This window comes from Trichechus manatus, unplaced genomic scaffold, assembly GCF_000243295.1.
Source record: "Trichechus manatus latirostris isolate Lorelei unplaced genomic scaffold, TriManLat1.0 scaffold00036, whole genome shotgun sequence".
NCBI classification, from domain to species: Eukaryota; Metazoa; Chordata; class Mammalia; order Sirenia; family Trichechidae; genus Trichechus; species Trichechus manatus.
The window spans coordinates 6570728-6586087 of NW_004443972.1; the positions used below are offsets into that span (position 1 = coordinate 6570728).

The 15360-nt window shown below is 36.0% G+C and overlaps 1 protein-coding gene across 7 annotated transcripts in view; it reads left to right on the forward strand.

Moving 5' to 3' along the window:
• The window catches only part of RIF1 (replication timing regulatory factor 1), a 54313-nt gene that overhangs the window by 32508 nt on the left and 6445 nt on the right, over positions 1-15360 (forward strand). For 4 of the 7 annotated variants that reach the window (XM_023730391.1, XM_023730389.1, XM_023730390.1 and 1 more), the window contains 11 exons: positions 1469-1511; positions 2091-2293; positions 2839-2938; positions 4180-4299; positions 5937-6088; positions 6456-6536; positions 6631-6685; positions 7056-10265; positions 13906-14055; positions 14384-14461; positions 14551-14666. In XM_023730391.1, the coding sequence (XP_023586159.1) occupies positions 1469-1511; positions 2091-2293; positions 2839-2938; positions 4180-4299; positions 5937-6088; positions 6456-6536; positions 6631-6685; positions 7056-10265; positions 13906-14055; positions 14384-14461; positions 14551-14666 (4308 nt within the window). Of the gene's footprint in view, positions 1-1468; positions 1512-2090; positions 2294-2838; positions 2939-4179; positions 4300-5936; positions 6089-6455; positions 6537-6630; positions 6686-7055; positions 10266-13691; positions 13872-13905; positions 14056-14383; positions 14462-14550; positions 14667-15360 lie in introns of those variants that run through there. The other 3 variants (XM_023730392.1, XM_023730394.1, XM_023730395.1) reach the window with 3 other exon arrangements.

Genomic DNA, 15360 nt, shown 5'->3' on the forward strand with positions numbered 1-15360 from the left:
AATAACCCTCACCCTCCCTCCCCACCCCCGTAACCATCAAAGAATGTTTTTTTCTGTGTTTAAACCTTTTCTTGAGTTCTTATAATAGTGGTCTTACACAGTAGTTGTCCTTTTGTGACTGACTAAATTCACTCAGCATAATAAGTTCTAGCTTCCACCATATTGTATGATATTTCACAGCTTCATCGTTGTTCTTTATCGTTGTGTAATATTCCATTGTGTGAATATACCATAATTTGTTCATCCGTTCGTCCGTGGATGGGCACCTAGGTTGCTTCCATCCTTTATGCTGTAATCTTTATGGAAGCAGATCGCCAGGCCTTTCCCCCATAAAACTGCTGGATGAGTTCAAGCAGCCAACCTTTCATTTAGCAGTCGAGTGCTTAACCACTGTGCCATCAGAGCTCCTAAATGTCTGTATAAGATTCCATTAAATTTTTTACCCAACTTTCTGTTGGTGGACATGTTTTTTTTATTAGCTTTTTACTTCATGGCAAACTATTGCAGTTGAACATTTTTGTATATAGATCATTACACATATTTACAATTATTTCTACAAAACAAGATTCTTTAAATGAAATTGTTTCAAAAGGTATGCACATACCCTGCCAAAAGTTGTATTAATTTACATTCCCTTTTACATTGAGGAGTACTTGGGTGGTGCAAATGGTTAACTTGCTCAGCTCCTAACCCAAAGGTGGGCGGTTTGAGTCCACCCAGAGGCTGAAAAATCAACCATTGATAAACCCTCTGGAGCACAGTTCTACTCTGACACACATGAGATCATCATGAGTCAGAATTGACTAGTTGACAACTGGTTTTGGGGTCCCTGTTAAAAACAGTTAACAGAAGTTTGCGTCCACCCAGAGGCACCTCGGAAGAAGGAAGTGGCTTCCCAAAAATCAACCATTGAAAATCCCAATGGAGCATACAACTGAGTTTTTCATTTGAAGCTAGCAGTGCCTTAAACAACCTGACAACAATAACATGAAAGCATTTTCTTTGCATTTTAAAAGGATTTGTCAATGTTTCATATAACCCCTGTAGTTGAATCATAGTACAGTCTATCTTTTGTAAATTAAACTCACAGAAAAAGTCTTAGGCAAAGATTTTATAAAGCACAAAATACAACCCCAAAGTCCATTAACTTCTTGCATATCTTTTTTAGTCCTTATCAAAAACTCATCCTTTTAAAAAAAAAAAGTTCAGAAGCAAAAAATTAGTATTAATACTTTGAGGTCTATTTTTAATAGTTTTCTGTGATTAATTTTTTAAAGATGGGTTTATTCCATGCATTATGTTTAGCAATGTTATTTTTTCACTAAATCTTGCGGCACCTTTTTGTATTATTACATATACGCTTCTCATGTTAATAGATGTATTACCGTATTTTTAGGTTTAGCTTGATATAGTGTTAATTTTCTAAAATATAGATCATATACATTTTATATGTGTTTTTCTCCTCCAGGCCTAATGAAGTCCCTAAAGTGTACAGTTGCCTGAATAACAAGGTAAAAATAGACAATTGTCTGTAAAACTTACTTTCATGATAAAAAAAGAAAAGTATAATAAGTTTTAGATAATTGTTTTCCCTGAACATAATTCTACTTGATCTTAAATAACTTATTATTATACTTAATTTTTAATGGGAACATGACATGGACACATTCAAAGCATAGTTTTTAAAAGGATTTATTGGTGTGCTTTAAATTCATATAACTCATCAACCCCGTCTTATTCCTTAATATACAAGGTTAATTGATTCCACCATTTTCTAGGTGAAACTTATGTAAACATCTGTTAATTCTGATAATGTGAAAACATAATTTTTTTCTGTTAATGGAAAAGTAAGGTCTAAATCAGCTGTAGTATCAATATCAAAGTAAGTTTACATGATAATTTGTCAACTTATAAAGAGGGATATATATGTAAGGGATGGATGGTGGCGCTCTTAAAATCCTTGGAATTTAAAAAATAGAAATAGTAATACGTTCTGTGGGTTGATGTTTAGTATGGTTTATGCTTTTATTTTTACCTGTTTTAAAAGTAATGTTCAAATGTTACCCTAACAAACTTTTCCTTTTTCCTAGTTAGAAAAGCTACTAGGAGAAGTTATTGCTTGTCTACAATCCAACTACACTGGGACTTACGACAGTGAACTTCTTGAACAGCTCGCCCCATTATTAAGCATAATATTTCTAAACAAGAACAAACAGATTAGGAAACAGAGTGCTCACTTCTGGAATTCTACATTTGCTAAAGTGCCGACGTTGATTTATCCTGAAGAGTTAAAGTATGCAAACAACAAAACTCTTATACAACTACTCTGTTGTGATAATATAAATTGACATTTTGATTTTAACATAAACTTTTCTTACGGGGAATTATTACAGAGGATTCCTTAGTTAAAGTATTATTATTCGACATGCATGGTAACATTCTTTGATCTTTTGCTTAAGGTGATATTGATTTTAGGAACAAAAAAAGGTAATTAAAAATTATGCATTATCCCCCATAGGTGAAACAAGAGGGGCAGGAAATTGATGGTTATTGAAGCTAAAAGATGTGTAATGTAATCTACTTTTGTTTGAAAATTTTCACCATAAAAATTTGAAAATTCAGAGAAGTTTAGAAAAAAATTCAAGTATTATCTATAACTTCCTTCGGGTTTATGTGTGCATAGTAAGAAACTATCTTTAAGCCAGATGTATTTAGTTACCTTAAAATTACAGTTACTTTAAGTGCACTCTTTTACATATGATCAATACTCAACAGTACTATTTGACTGAAATGTGTGTATATGTGTGTGTGTGTGTGTGTGTGTGTACTTTTTTAAAGGTCAGTACTAAGACAAGCTAAACAAAAATCTCTGCTTCTGTTGCCTGGTTTGGAAAATGTTGAAACTATGGAGGAATCCAGTGGACCATATTCAGATGCAGTAAGTTTTTCCTTTTACTTTTGGATGATGTTTGAGTGGTTTGTTTATTGGGTCTTGATATAATTTTAAAAAAACAAAAACTTAGATTGAATGTTCTAATGCAATGATAAACGAGTAAAACCTGAAGAGAAGATCTCCATAACACAGGATTTTTCTATATTGTCAGTGATCTGGACTGAAAATACCTTTATGAATTACGGGTAATAGTTTTCACCAGAGACTCATGTAAATAATCTGATTCGTGTTCATTACTAATCTTTTTTGAACTAAGGTACGTTGTGTACTGTTTTACAAAGGTTGTAATTGTTGAAGTACATGGCCAAGTGTTAGATAAGCTAGAAATAATAGTTACTAATTCATCTCTGAGCAAGAGCTGTCCTTCATTTTCCCATTTTTTTCCATTAAATTTGTCATTCCTTCTGTCAGAAAAACACTCTTGGTATCACACCACCCTTTAGGACCAAGGTTACTTTGGCTAATAATACTTAATATCTGAAGATTTAGAAGTTTGGAGGAGTATAAGTGTGGGTACTGTATACCCATGAAGTAGAGCATCCTTCAGAAACATTTTTCTGTTCAGTAACAGGTGGGGTATAGCTATTTGCTGTTTAGAACCTGTGAAAAATAAAAGTGTAGCTGGTTAAATACTAAAAATTCTTCAGAACCCCTCCTAGACTGTAATTTGGCCTATAAAAGTCATATATTCCTGTCGTGAGGGAAAATGCACTTGTGTGTCAATACTCTGTCATTTGTGTTTTAATACGCTTTATTGTTTAATGTTAAAAGTTTATGGCTTTGATTTTGTCTTAGAAATATTTCTAGTAAAGCCCATTTGCTGTTGTTGAATGAGATGGCTTGCCTTTGACATGATTTTAATAGGCTTGAATAATCACAAGAAATTTGGCACGATTTGAATCGTGTACCGTATTTTTACACAAATAACGCACGCCTTCTACATTTGTTTGCCAGCCGCTCCCTCCCGCAAGGTATTCTCATAACCACCACTATGCCAATTTTTTTTTTACATGTTGCTCTTTTAAAAAAAAAAAAAAATCAGCGCATTTACAAAAATACCTCATGGGAGGAGGGCATGGTTGCCAAACAAACATAGAAGGCATGTGTTATTTGCATAAAAATACAGTATTCATTATACTGAAAGTAATTTTCAAAACATGAAAAGGAAAAACCAAATAGAAAAAACAGCTGCACCTACTGAAATTGTTTTATTTTTTATGAAACAGACAGAAAATTCACAGTTAAGTGTGAAGATAAGTGGCATGGAAATAAAATCAAGTGGAAAAAGAGATTCCCTTTTGGCACAGAAAAAAGATACAAAAGAAAATATGAAACCACCAACCAAAGTATGTTTTTCCAAATTGTGTTTATTAGAACTTTTTAAATTAAAATATATGGTAGCTTGAGAGTGTGCAGCTTTTAATTGGAAGAAAAAGATGTAAAAGGCTAAATAAAAGATGGGATTGCAAGGGAATAGTAGAGCTTGGTCTAGAAAGACTATTTATTACGATAGCATGGAAATCTAGAAGCCTTGAGATGATTCCTTTATAGTAAAGCCAAGGTAAGTCTGTGTAATAGAAGCATCCATTAAGTATAATTATTATGGGCAGCAGCCCCTTTGAAGTGGGATGAGAGTAGGTTTGAATAACTAATGCAGGTAGCATGCGAGGAGAAACATTTGAGAACTGTTGTTAAGAATAGTATGAGAAATATCTATATAAAACATCTCTTTTAACCTCAATCTAAAACTAAGGTGCCCTGGTGCCACAGTGCTTAAGCACTCAGCTGCTAACCAAAAATGTCAGCAGTTCAAACCTACCAGCCACTCCGCAGGAGAAAGATGTGACAGCCTGCCTCCGTAAAGATTTACAGTCTTGGAAACCTTATGGGGCAGGTCTACTCTGTCTTACAGAATCACTAAGAGTCCACATTGACTTAACGACACACAACAACAAAACTAAATATCTTCCTAGTTGCTAGTTAACCTATTTTCAGACAACAGCGCTGTTCTTAATTACCATCATGTTGACTTTGACTCATGGTGACCCCATGTATAACAAAACAAAACGTTGCCCAGTGCTGCACCATTTTCACTATCTTTGGTATGCTTGAGTCCATTGTTGTAGCCACTGTGTTTTCTGAGTGCCTTCCAACCTAAGGGGTTCATTTTCCAACACTCTTACCAGACAATAGTCTGTCGTGATCCATAGGGTTTTTCATTGTCTAAGTTTTGGAAGTAGATCACCAGGGCTTTCTAGTCTGTCTGAGTCTGGAACCTCCACTGAAATTTGTCCACCGTGGGAGACCCTCCTGGTATTTGAAATACTGGAGGCATAGCTTCCACATCATAGCAACATGCAACCAGTACAGTACAACAAACTGACAGACAAGTGGTGGCAGATAACAATAGATTCTTTGAGCTCCAGTGAGGGGTGTTTTGGAATCATGACACCATGCCCTGGTGAAATGACAGTATTAAAGGAGAATGTTACTTTTAAGAATAATTCTAGCATACTCTTTTAGCCACTTTGAAATAGAATGAAAACAATGTTAGTTGCGCTGAAAATTTATAAAGATAACATAATACCAAAGTTATGATATATAAGGTACATTACTTGACAAGTGGTGTTTGAACTTGAGAGCATACACACTATCCTCCTGCCAAACTAGTTAAGTTGATTTCTGTGTGTTGGCCTGAAAAAAACATATGTGCCCATACTTTGTAGGTAAGCACAGACTTGCCTGCTTTTTAGAGAAGTCTGGTTTTGTTTGTTTCCTAATTGTTTATTAGAGGCTGAAAGAAAACTGAGGAGGCATTGTACTATTTGTTGTTAACATTTGTTGTAACATATTGCAAAGACTTATTAAACCTCAAACATCCAAGTCACTATTGAAAAACTGTATCAGTTGCTAGAAGAGAAATTGAAGTATTGGAAAATAGTTTAGAGACTCAAATGTGTATTCACTTTTTCTTAATCTGCAGTTGAAACGGGAATCTTTATCTACAAAAATAAAGAATGAAATGCTTTTGGAAGAAGAAAAGTCTACTGACTTTGTGTTTATACCTCCAGAAGCAAAAGAAGCAAAGGAAAGAATACTAACTGAACATCAGAAAGAAGTACTCAAAACAAAGAGGTTTACAGACCTTTTATTTTGAATTGAGTGTTCTGTATTCATACTTAGATTTCATGCAGCAAACTATAACTTTGTGTTTACAACGAAGGTATTCTGTATTCTAAAGATGTGCCATACATAACTCTATATCACAATGTATAAAGCTACCTAGTAATGTACCAGACGTTTCTAAACTGAATTCCTTTACTGCGGCAAGGAGGTGAGGGAATTGTAGGGAAGATATTTTCATCAAAAATCTGGAAAATAAACATCTAAGTCTTGATTTTATACTGTTTTTAAAAGGTAAATTGATGGTAAAATTGTTTGATGTCTAATGTGGGAATAGTCATCAGATTTAGAAGTTACTTATATATAAAATCTTTTCCAGGGGTGATATTCCTGCCATGTATAATAATCTGGATGTTTCACAAGATACCTTATTTTCTCAGTATAGTCAGGAAGAGTCTATGTAAGTATGGAAGCCATTGAACTTTTCATAAGTGGTTTTCTGATTTTCAGGTAATTAAAGATAATATTCTAATTTATACAATTATTTATTTCAGGGGAGTTCCTTCTCTAACTGAAAAACCAAAGGAGGATTCCAGGATGAGGATTAAGGTATACTTTATATATAGGGTTTTTATAACCACCCTTCCATTATGAATTTCTTAATCTGTTGAAGATTGTCTGTTGGCCTTTGTCTTATTAATTTTTAGATTTATTATATAATCACTTAACGGCCTCTAGCAGATTTTAACAGAATTGTGTGTGCGTGCGTGCACGCTTGTATACACATAATTAAATTTACTTGGCTTTTATTGCATATTTCCAGTTAAGAACACAATTAGTTTATATCTGCCACTACCTTTGGAGTATTTGCAGTGTGTTGAAAATGATTGATTGCCTTTTGAATTAAAGTTTTACATTATAATTTCCCCAGAAAGCCAAATTTGTTTGTTGGTTAATCTGTATATATATTTCTTTGCAGGAGGAGCAAATGGAGAGTGGCGTCATCGTTTCTCAGAATGTCATGGAAAACTGTGGTATGGATGAACATCTTGAAAAGGCTTCTCTTTCACATAAGGAGTGTGGTTCTGTTGAGGAAACCAGTCCAGAAATACTGAGCAATAATACTGATGCCAGAAGAAAATCTTTAATTTCATCAAAGAAAACATCAGCTGAACGTGCATCTAGTATAGAAAACACTTTTGTTGTCAGCAGTAGCTCAGTTTCTAATGCCGCTGTTTCTGGAACTCCTCCTCAGCCTACAAGCCGAAGGCAAACCTTTATTACCTTGGAAAAGTTCGATGGTTCAGAAAATAGGCCTTTTAGCCCATCACCCTTGAATAATATGTCATCAACAATTTCCGTGAAAAATAACCGGGAAAGCATGACTAAAGCAGATATCCCACCAAAAACAAAGAGAAGAGAAGTGACTGTTTCAAAATCTGACTCTGAAAAAATAGTGAATGGAATTAAGAGGTTAGGTCGAAGATCGAGTAAAGCTGAACAAACAGGGAATAAAAGGTCTAAGCCCTTGCTGAGATCTGAACAGGAGAAAAATAATCAGGAATTTATTGATGGCATGGTGGCCTTAGAATATAACCCACCTGGTTTGCTTAATCAAACAGACTGTGTGTCAGATAATCAGGCGTGCCTTCCGGAATCTACGATGGAATATGAAGATACTAGGTTTAAACCAGCAGTAGAAAATGCTATAGTATTGGAACATAGTGTAGAAGAGAAAAATTTAGGAATTAATTTGGAATCAAAAGAAAATACACCCCCAGTAATAATACCAGCAGATCAAATGGTAAATGAGGATAATCAGATTCCGATAACTCCAAGTCAGAAAACCCTTAGACGGTCTTTAAGACGACGTTCAGAAATAGCAGAATCTATCCCTGATAGCCAAGATAAGGAAAATAATCACCAAAAAAAGGAGAGACGTAAGGAAGAAGAAAAGTTTATTCAGAAAAGTCCAGTGCCTGCAAAAGATGATATGTTACCAAAGCACCAACTGATTTCTGAACAAGCTGTACAAGAAAATTTAATAGAAAAAGGAAATAATTTACATGAGAAGACTTTTGGGGAAACCAGCTCTAACACTGAAATTGACCAAAATAGAAGAAAGCCAGACCTTGAGAATATTAAGTCTGAAGGAGATGGTGTCCAGGACACTGCAGATAAGTCCTCTGAGAAACCGATAAGGGGACGAACACGGTATCAAACAAGAAGAGCATCCCAAGGTTTGCTTTCCAGCATTGAAAACTCAGAATCTGATAGTTCTGAGGCAAAAGAAGAAGGTTCTAGAAAGAAGAGATCTGGAAAATGGAAAAACAAAAGCAATGACAGTGTTGACAGTGAAGATCAAGAAGAGAAAATGGTAAAACAAGAATGTATAAAAGTTGCAAATCAGGCACATGATACTAAAATAAGTTCTGAAGTAGACATATCTAAGACTTGTGATAAAAAAGATGAAAGTAGTACTGCACCTCTTCAGGATTCTACAACAGCTTCAGATTTGTTCGAAGGTGAAGATGTACCAAATACACATGAGGGAAAAAGTAAAACTAATAGATGTGCAGAATATTCCTTTACAAGTCCATCTGTGCCAGAGTCAAATCTAAGGACTAGAAATGCCAATAAAAGATTGCATAAGCGAGATTCTTCAGAAAATAACAGTGTGGGAGAAACCTCAAGAACCGGGACATCAGACATTTCTTTGCTTTCTGAAAAAACTCTCCAAACACTTGAATGCCAACACAAGAGAAGTAAGAGGGTGAGGAGATCAAAAGGTTGTGATTGCTGTGGAGAAAAATCACAGCCTCAGGAAAAGCCATCCAAGAATGCAGAAAATTATGATATAAAGATCAGCGAAACAAAAAAGACAGATTTGCAAACAGCTGTAGCTATATCAGAAACTTCTAAAGCGAATCTGTATTCAGAAGTAGAACTTTCAGATGAGCATCATAGTGTGAATTTTCATTCAGGTCTCAAGGAGGAGAATGATAATGATTCATCAGTTGTATTGGAAACTGACTTGAAAGAAAATACCATTCAAGAATCTCATCCTTCCGAAATAGTTAATTTTAAAGAAGAAATTTGTGACATGGATTCCAGTGAAGCAGTATCTCTTGAAAGTCAAGAGCCATCTAATAAAGAATTTGGGACAGTTGCTCCATGTTTAGATGATTCCAAAGATGTTTCTCAGGAAGAAAAACCAGAAGCCACCCCAAAAATGGAACCATGTCTAGAGAACATCGTTAGTTTTGAAGTAAATTCATGTAAAGTAAAAGAATCTAATTTAGGAGAAATAGAAGTTACAGAATTGAATCTAGAAGGTAATAAATCTGAAACTACCTTCTCTGAGCAAGAGAATGCCCAAACTGATATTTCTGAAAAAGAGACAACAGAAGAAAAGAATGAAGGAAGCAGTGACTCTGAAGCAGATACAGCTGAAGAACTGAATGTTAAAGAAGCAGCAACTGAGAAATTTAATTCAGGATGTGTTCATTCTGGTACTACCACACCTGTAAAAAAGAGTGCTCAAGCTGAGATTTCTGACCCAACAGCAGTTGGGGAACCAGATGGAGGAAGTGATAAATGTGATCCTGGCTCATCTGAAAAAGTGAATGTTGAACTAGAAAATCGTGAAGAAGCAGTAGTTGGTGAAGTGAATGCTGAAACTGATTGTTTCAATGTAACAGAGGCTGGAAGTATGACCACCAAAACCACTAAGCCTGAAGAAGCTGAAACAGAGAGATTGAATGCAGAAATTGACAGCTGTGTTCCTCACATACTTGAAATGAACACTGAAGAAGGAAGGATTGACTCTAATAAAACTGAAAAAAGTATTGAACTTAATAAATCTGAAGAAACAAAATTAGGTGACAATCAAATGCTAGTGGACAATTATGATGAAACTTTAGAGGAAGCTCACCATACTTCAGAGAAAGTGGAGGAGTCACCAGAATCTCTAACATCTGAAACAGCTATCTCTGAACTGATAACAGAAGAGAATTTATCTCCTCAAAAATTAAGGGAACTTGATCCTTGCCTTGTGTCAGCAAATGACAGTCCTAGTGGCGTGCAGACACGCTGTGTCTGGTCTCCTTTGGCTTCTCCATCCACCAGCATTTTAAAGAGAGGACAAAAAAGACCCCAAGAAGATGAAATCCCATCACCTGTTAACAAGGTAGGGGGGATGAGGCTGAATGTTAATGGGCCCATGTTTAGTTGGAACATTTTTGCCATACAGTAATACCTGGTGAATGATGTTTTGATTCTTTACCAAACCATCTAAGAAAAAGGGCAGATAGAAGAGATTTAAGAAAAGGAAGCTGAGCCTCTTTTAGATATTTCTTCATTTTACGATACTAAGGATCTTTCTGCATCTGTGCACATTGTTCATCTTTGGCAAAATTAACAAAAATCTCGTTGGTGATGTTCTTTTCTACTCCTCATACCATGATATATGAGGGAAACAGATTTAGAAACTCAGGTGATTCTGATTGCCAGTAGTGAAGCAAGTTTGTTGTTGTTAGGTGCCATCAAGTCATTTCTGACTCATAGTGACCCCTTGCACAACAGAACGAAACATTGCCCAGTCCTGCACCATCCTCATGCTTGAAGCCATTGTTGTAGCTCCTGTGTTAGTCCATCTCCTTAAGGATCTTCCTCTTTTTCACTGACAACTCTACACTACCAAACATGATGTCCTTCTCCAGGGACTGATCCCTCCTGATAAAATGTCCAGAGTATGTGAGACGAAGTCTCACCATCCTCGCTTCTAAGGAGCATTCTGGCAGTACTTCTTCTAAGACATATTTGTTTGTTCTTCTAGCAGTCGCCGATACCATAGTTCAAAGGCATCAATTCTTCTTCAGTCTTCCTTATTCATTACCCAGCTTTCACATGCATATGAGGCGATTGAAAACACCATGGCTTGGGTCAGGCACCCCTTAGTCCTTAAAGTGACGTCTCTGCTCTTTAACACTTTATAAAGAGGTCTTTTGCAGCAGATTTGCCCAGTGCAGTGCATCATTTGATTTCTTGACTGCTGCTTCCGTCGGTGTTGGTTGTGGATCCAAGTAAAATGAAATCCTTGACAACTTCAATATTCTCTCCGTTTATCATGATGTTGCTTATTGGTCCAGTTGGGAGGATTTTTCCTTTCTTTATGTTGAGGTGTAGTCCGGACTAAAGGCTGTATGTAGCCTTTGAACTTCATCAGTAAGTGCTTCAAGTCCTCTTCACTTTCAGCAAGAAAGGTTGTGTCATCTGCATAATGTAGGTTGTTAATTAGTCTTCCTCCAATCCTGATGTCCCATTCTTCTTCATGTAGTCCAGCTTCTGTAATTAATTGCTCAGCATACAGATTGAATAAGTATTGTGAAAGAATACAACGTTGACGGACACGTTTCCTGACTTTAAACCACATAGCATCCCTTTGTTCTGTTTGAATGACTGCCTCTTGATCTGTGTTTAGGTTCCTGATGAGCACAATTAAGTGTTCTGGAGTTCCTGTTCTTCGCAGTGCTATCCATAATTCGTTATGATCCACGCAGTCGAATGCCTTTGCATAGTCTATAAAACACAGGTAAACATCTTTCTGGTATTCTCTGCTTTCAGCCTGGATCCATGCGACATTAGCAATATATCCCTCGTTTCACGTCCTCTTCTGAATCTGGCTTGGATTTCTGGCAGTATCCTGTCAGTGTACTGCTGCAGCTGCTTTTGAATGATCTTCAGCAAAGTTTTACTTGCATGTGATATTAATAATATTGTTTGATAACTTCCTCATTTGGTTGGATCATCTTTCTTTGAAATAGGCGTTAAGTAGGGATCTCTTCCAGGCAGTTGGCCAAGTAGCTGTCTTCCAAATTTCTTGGCATAGATGAGTGAGCACTTCCAGCGCCGCATTAATTTGTTGAAACTTCTCAGTTGGTATTCCGTCAATTCCTGGAGACTTGTTTTTCACAGTGTTTTCATTGCAGCTTGGACTTCATCAGTACCATTGGTTCTTTATCATATGCTTCCTCCTGAAGTGACTGAACGTTAACCAGTTCTTTTTGGTACAGGGACTCTGTTTTTCCTTCCATCTTTTGATGGTCCTGCCTCATTCAATATTTTGCCCATAGAATCCTTCACTATTGCAGCCCGAGGCTTCAATTTTTTCTTCACTTCTTTCAGTTTGAGAAATGCCGAACATGTTCTTCCTTTTTGGTTTTTGAACTCTTGGTCTTTGCACATGTCGTTATAATACTTTACTTTGTCTTCTCAAGCCGCCCTTTGAAATCTTCCGTTCAGCTGTATTACATCATCATTTCTTCCGTTTGTTTTCGCTGCTCAGTGTTCAAGAGCAAGTTTCAGAGTCTCTTCTGACATCCATTTTGGTCTTTTCTTTCCTTTTTAATAACCTTTGCTGTCTTCATGTATGACATCCTTGATGTCATTCCACAACTCATCTTAGGTCATTAGTGTTCATTATGTCAAATGTGTTCTTGAGATGGCCTCTAAATTCAGGTGGGATAAAGCAGGTTTAGTTAGGATTTACTGTGTGCTGGGGCAGTATGCTGTCTGTTTCACGTAAGTGCTTATATAAATGCTTCCTTATTCCCAGACCTTGTTTAATTAAAAAGAAAAATCTCTCTAGATTGTGCCTTCATTGATTTCTAGATGTGAGTTCATTTATAGTTATTTTGCTTATATTCTCATCTCCTGCATTAAACTATCGCCCTTTTAGATTAGGAAACATGGATTGTCTGTGTACCTGCTGTAGCTCCTGACCCTATCTATAGCTTGCACACATTTGTTAAATGGATGAATACAAGAAAAGGAAAAGTTGCATGTGTGTACATAGCTCAACTTGTGCTCTACTCAAAGTAGAACTGAGATCTTGTGAAAAGGTGTACTGTTGCCATTCTTCATGTAATTTTAAAATTGAACTTGCCTTTTAAAGATTGGTCCACTTGGGAAGACTTTTAATGTTTCTTGAGTTTTGTTTTGCTTTTGTTCAGAGACAAAGCAGCTTAGCTTTGATAGGCCATAGAAGTCCTTGAAAAGTTTATAGAGATAGAATGGCTTGGGAATGATTTCTTTACTAGAGATTGGTAATAGAAGTTAACTAACCATTTTTTTTATTTGATAATGGCTCATATTTAACATTTGTTAAGGCAACAAGACAGCATATTGTAGTGTTTTGTAGCAGACACGTACAATCAGTCCACTCTTTTGGAGTCAAGACTAGGAGACCTGTAAATACATATTTAATGATATAAGGGTGCCTTTTTATATACTTGTGTCAAGTTAGCTGAATGAGTGAACATACCATAGGAGTTTAAAAGAGGCCAAAATGACTTCAGGCTGGGGCCATGAAAGATAAAAATTGCCGCCCAATTGCTGTGACTTCAGTGGTGTCCTCAAAGAGTTTAGAGCAGAGATGAGATACACCAGAGGCCAGTTACACTGTTTTTACCTCTTTATCTTACTCTTTCCAGGTAGTGCAGCATGCACGTAAGTTTTTTAGAAGTGAATTATACAGTTTTATCTGCCATAATGCAGTTTCACTAAGTTTCTACTGCTGTCCATTATTCCTAATCTTTGGTGCTGTGTTTTGCAGGGACAGTTTAGAAGGAAGATAATTGGAATGAGCTGTGATGTTGAGCAGTCACTAGAAAGAACAACTATACTTGATGCAGTTGGTCACTAGTGAACTAAATTAAGCTTTTTAACCTACGTTCTATTTTTAGGTAGTCTCAAAATGAGAATTTGTAGTGTTATCTTAAAAAAAAAAATTTTAATGTTTTTAATTAAAAAAAAACCTGTGTTTTCAGGTTCGCCGTGTCTCCTTTGCAGATCCAATATACCAAGCAGGGTTGGCAGATGACATTGACAGGCGATGCTCTATTGTTAGGTCCTATTCTTCTTCAAATAGTTCTGCCATAGTAAAAAGTATTAAAACTTCACCTACTGCACAGTCTAAGGTAAGCCATAGGCTTTAAAATGTACGTATGTGTATAGAGACACATATAATTGCATCTGAGTGATTCATCTTAAAATTAACTAAAACAAAATTTCTTTGGTTTGGATACATTGTCTTTTGTTTGCTACAGGGTAAGCAGACATGAGACATGGTGGTAAGAGAGGCAATGATAATCCAACAAGTAATAGACGAGACAGTAGTTTATTCCATTCTTTTTACATTTTCTGAAATTTAAAAGAAATTATTGCAGTCTAAGTTGTGAACATTAAGTTGTAAAATTGTAGTTATCTAGGGTTCTGAGTGAGTTTTTTTTCTCTCCTTCTGTCTAGCGTAATACCACTTCAGCCAAAGGATTTCTGTCCCCAGGATCACGTAGCCCTAAATTTAAGAGCTCAAAGAAGTGTTTAGTAAGAAGTGCTTTAGTTTTCATGTAACTTTATATTTTCATGTTCACTCAGGTGATCTCTGTTTAACAGTTTTACAAATTTATTCTAAGATTACAGAAATGGCCAAAGAATCTATGCCATTCCCAACAGAAAGTGTTTACCCAGCTTTGGTGAACTGTGTGGCACCAGTTGACATCATTTTACCTCAGATTACATCAAACATGTGGTAAGTGATTATTTAGCCTTCTGGCTTATACTACAAGATGCCACTTATTTAAGAGAAATACTTGAATAGTTAGGATTCTCATATTTAAGACTGACTGACATGCACTCCTCCCTCACACGTTTTAGAAGTAAGAATGCATCCTTGAAGGTGGGCCAAATAGGGGAATAAGAGACTCATTTATTATAATACAGTAATAGCTAAGATTATTATGTGTTTACTGTTTGCCGGGTGCTATGCTGGACCCTTTACATACATTATCTTGTTTAATCCTAATATAAATACTATAAGGGGTATAATTATTATTTCCACTGTACAAAATGAAGTTTTCAAAGGTTAATCCACCTAAGTCACACAGCTGTTAAGTAATAATGTATGTGAACCACAAGGCTTTACTATTTGTACCCAAACAGCCTGACTCCAGCAATCTATAATCTTAACTCTCAACTCTATTGCCTTACTTATATAGCTTTGCCAGCTGTCAAGCACTGAGTGGCATGGTCCTTAGTATAATTTGTACTAGGAATTGCAAACCAATAAGCTAGGCATACACATCAGATTCAAATTTTGTTTTAAATACACATTTGCCTGTCCCAGGTGCAGGCTTAGGTGGGCCTATATAAATAAATTCAGTTATGATTGAGCTTAAATAGGGAAATTCAATTAGATAGGCCCTGACAAATACAATATAAATAAA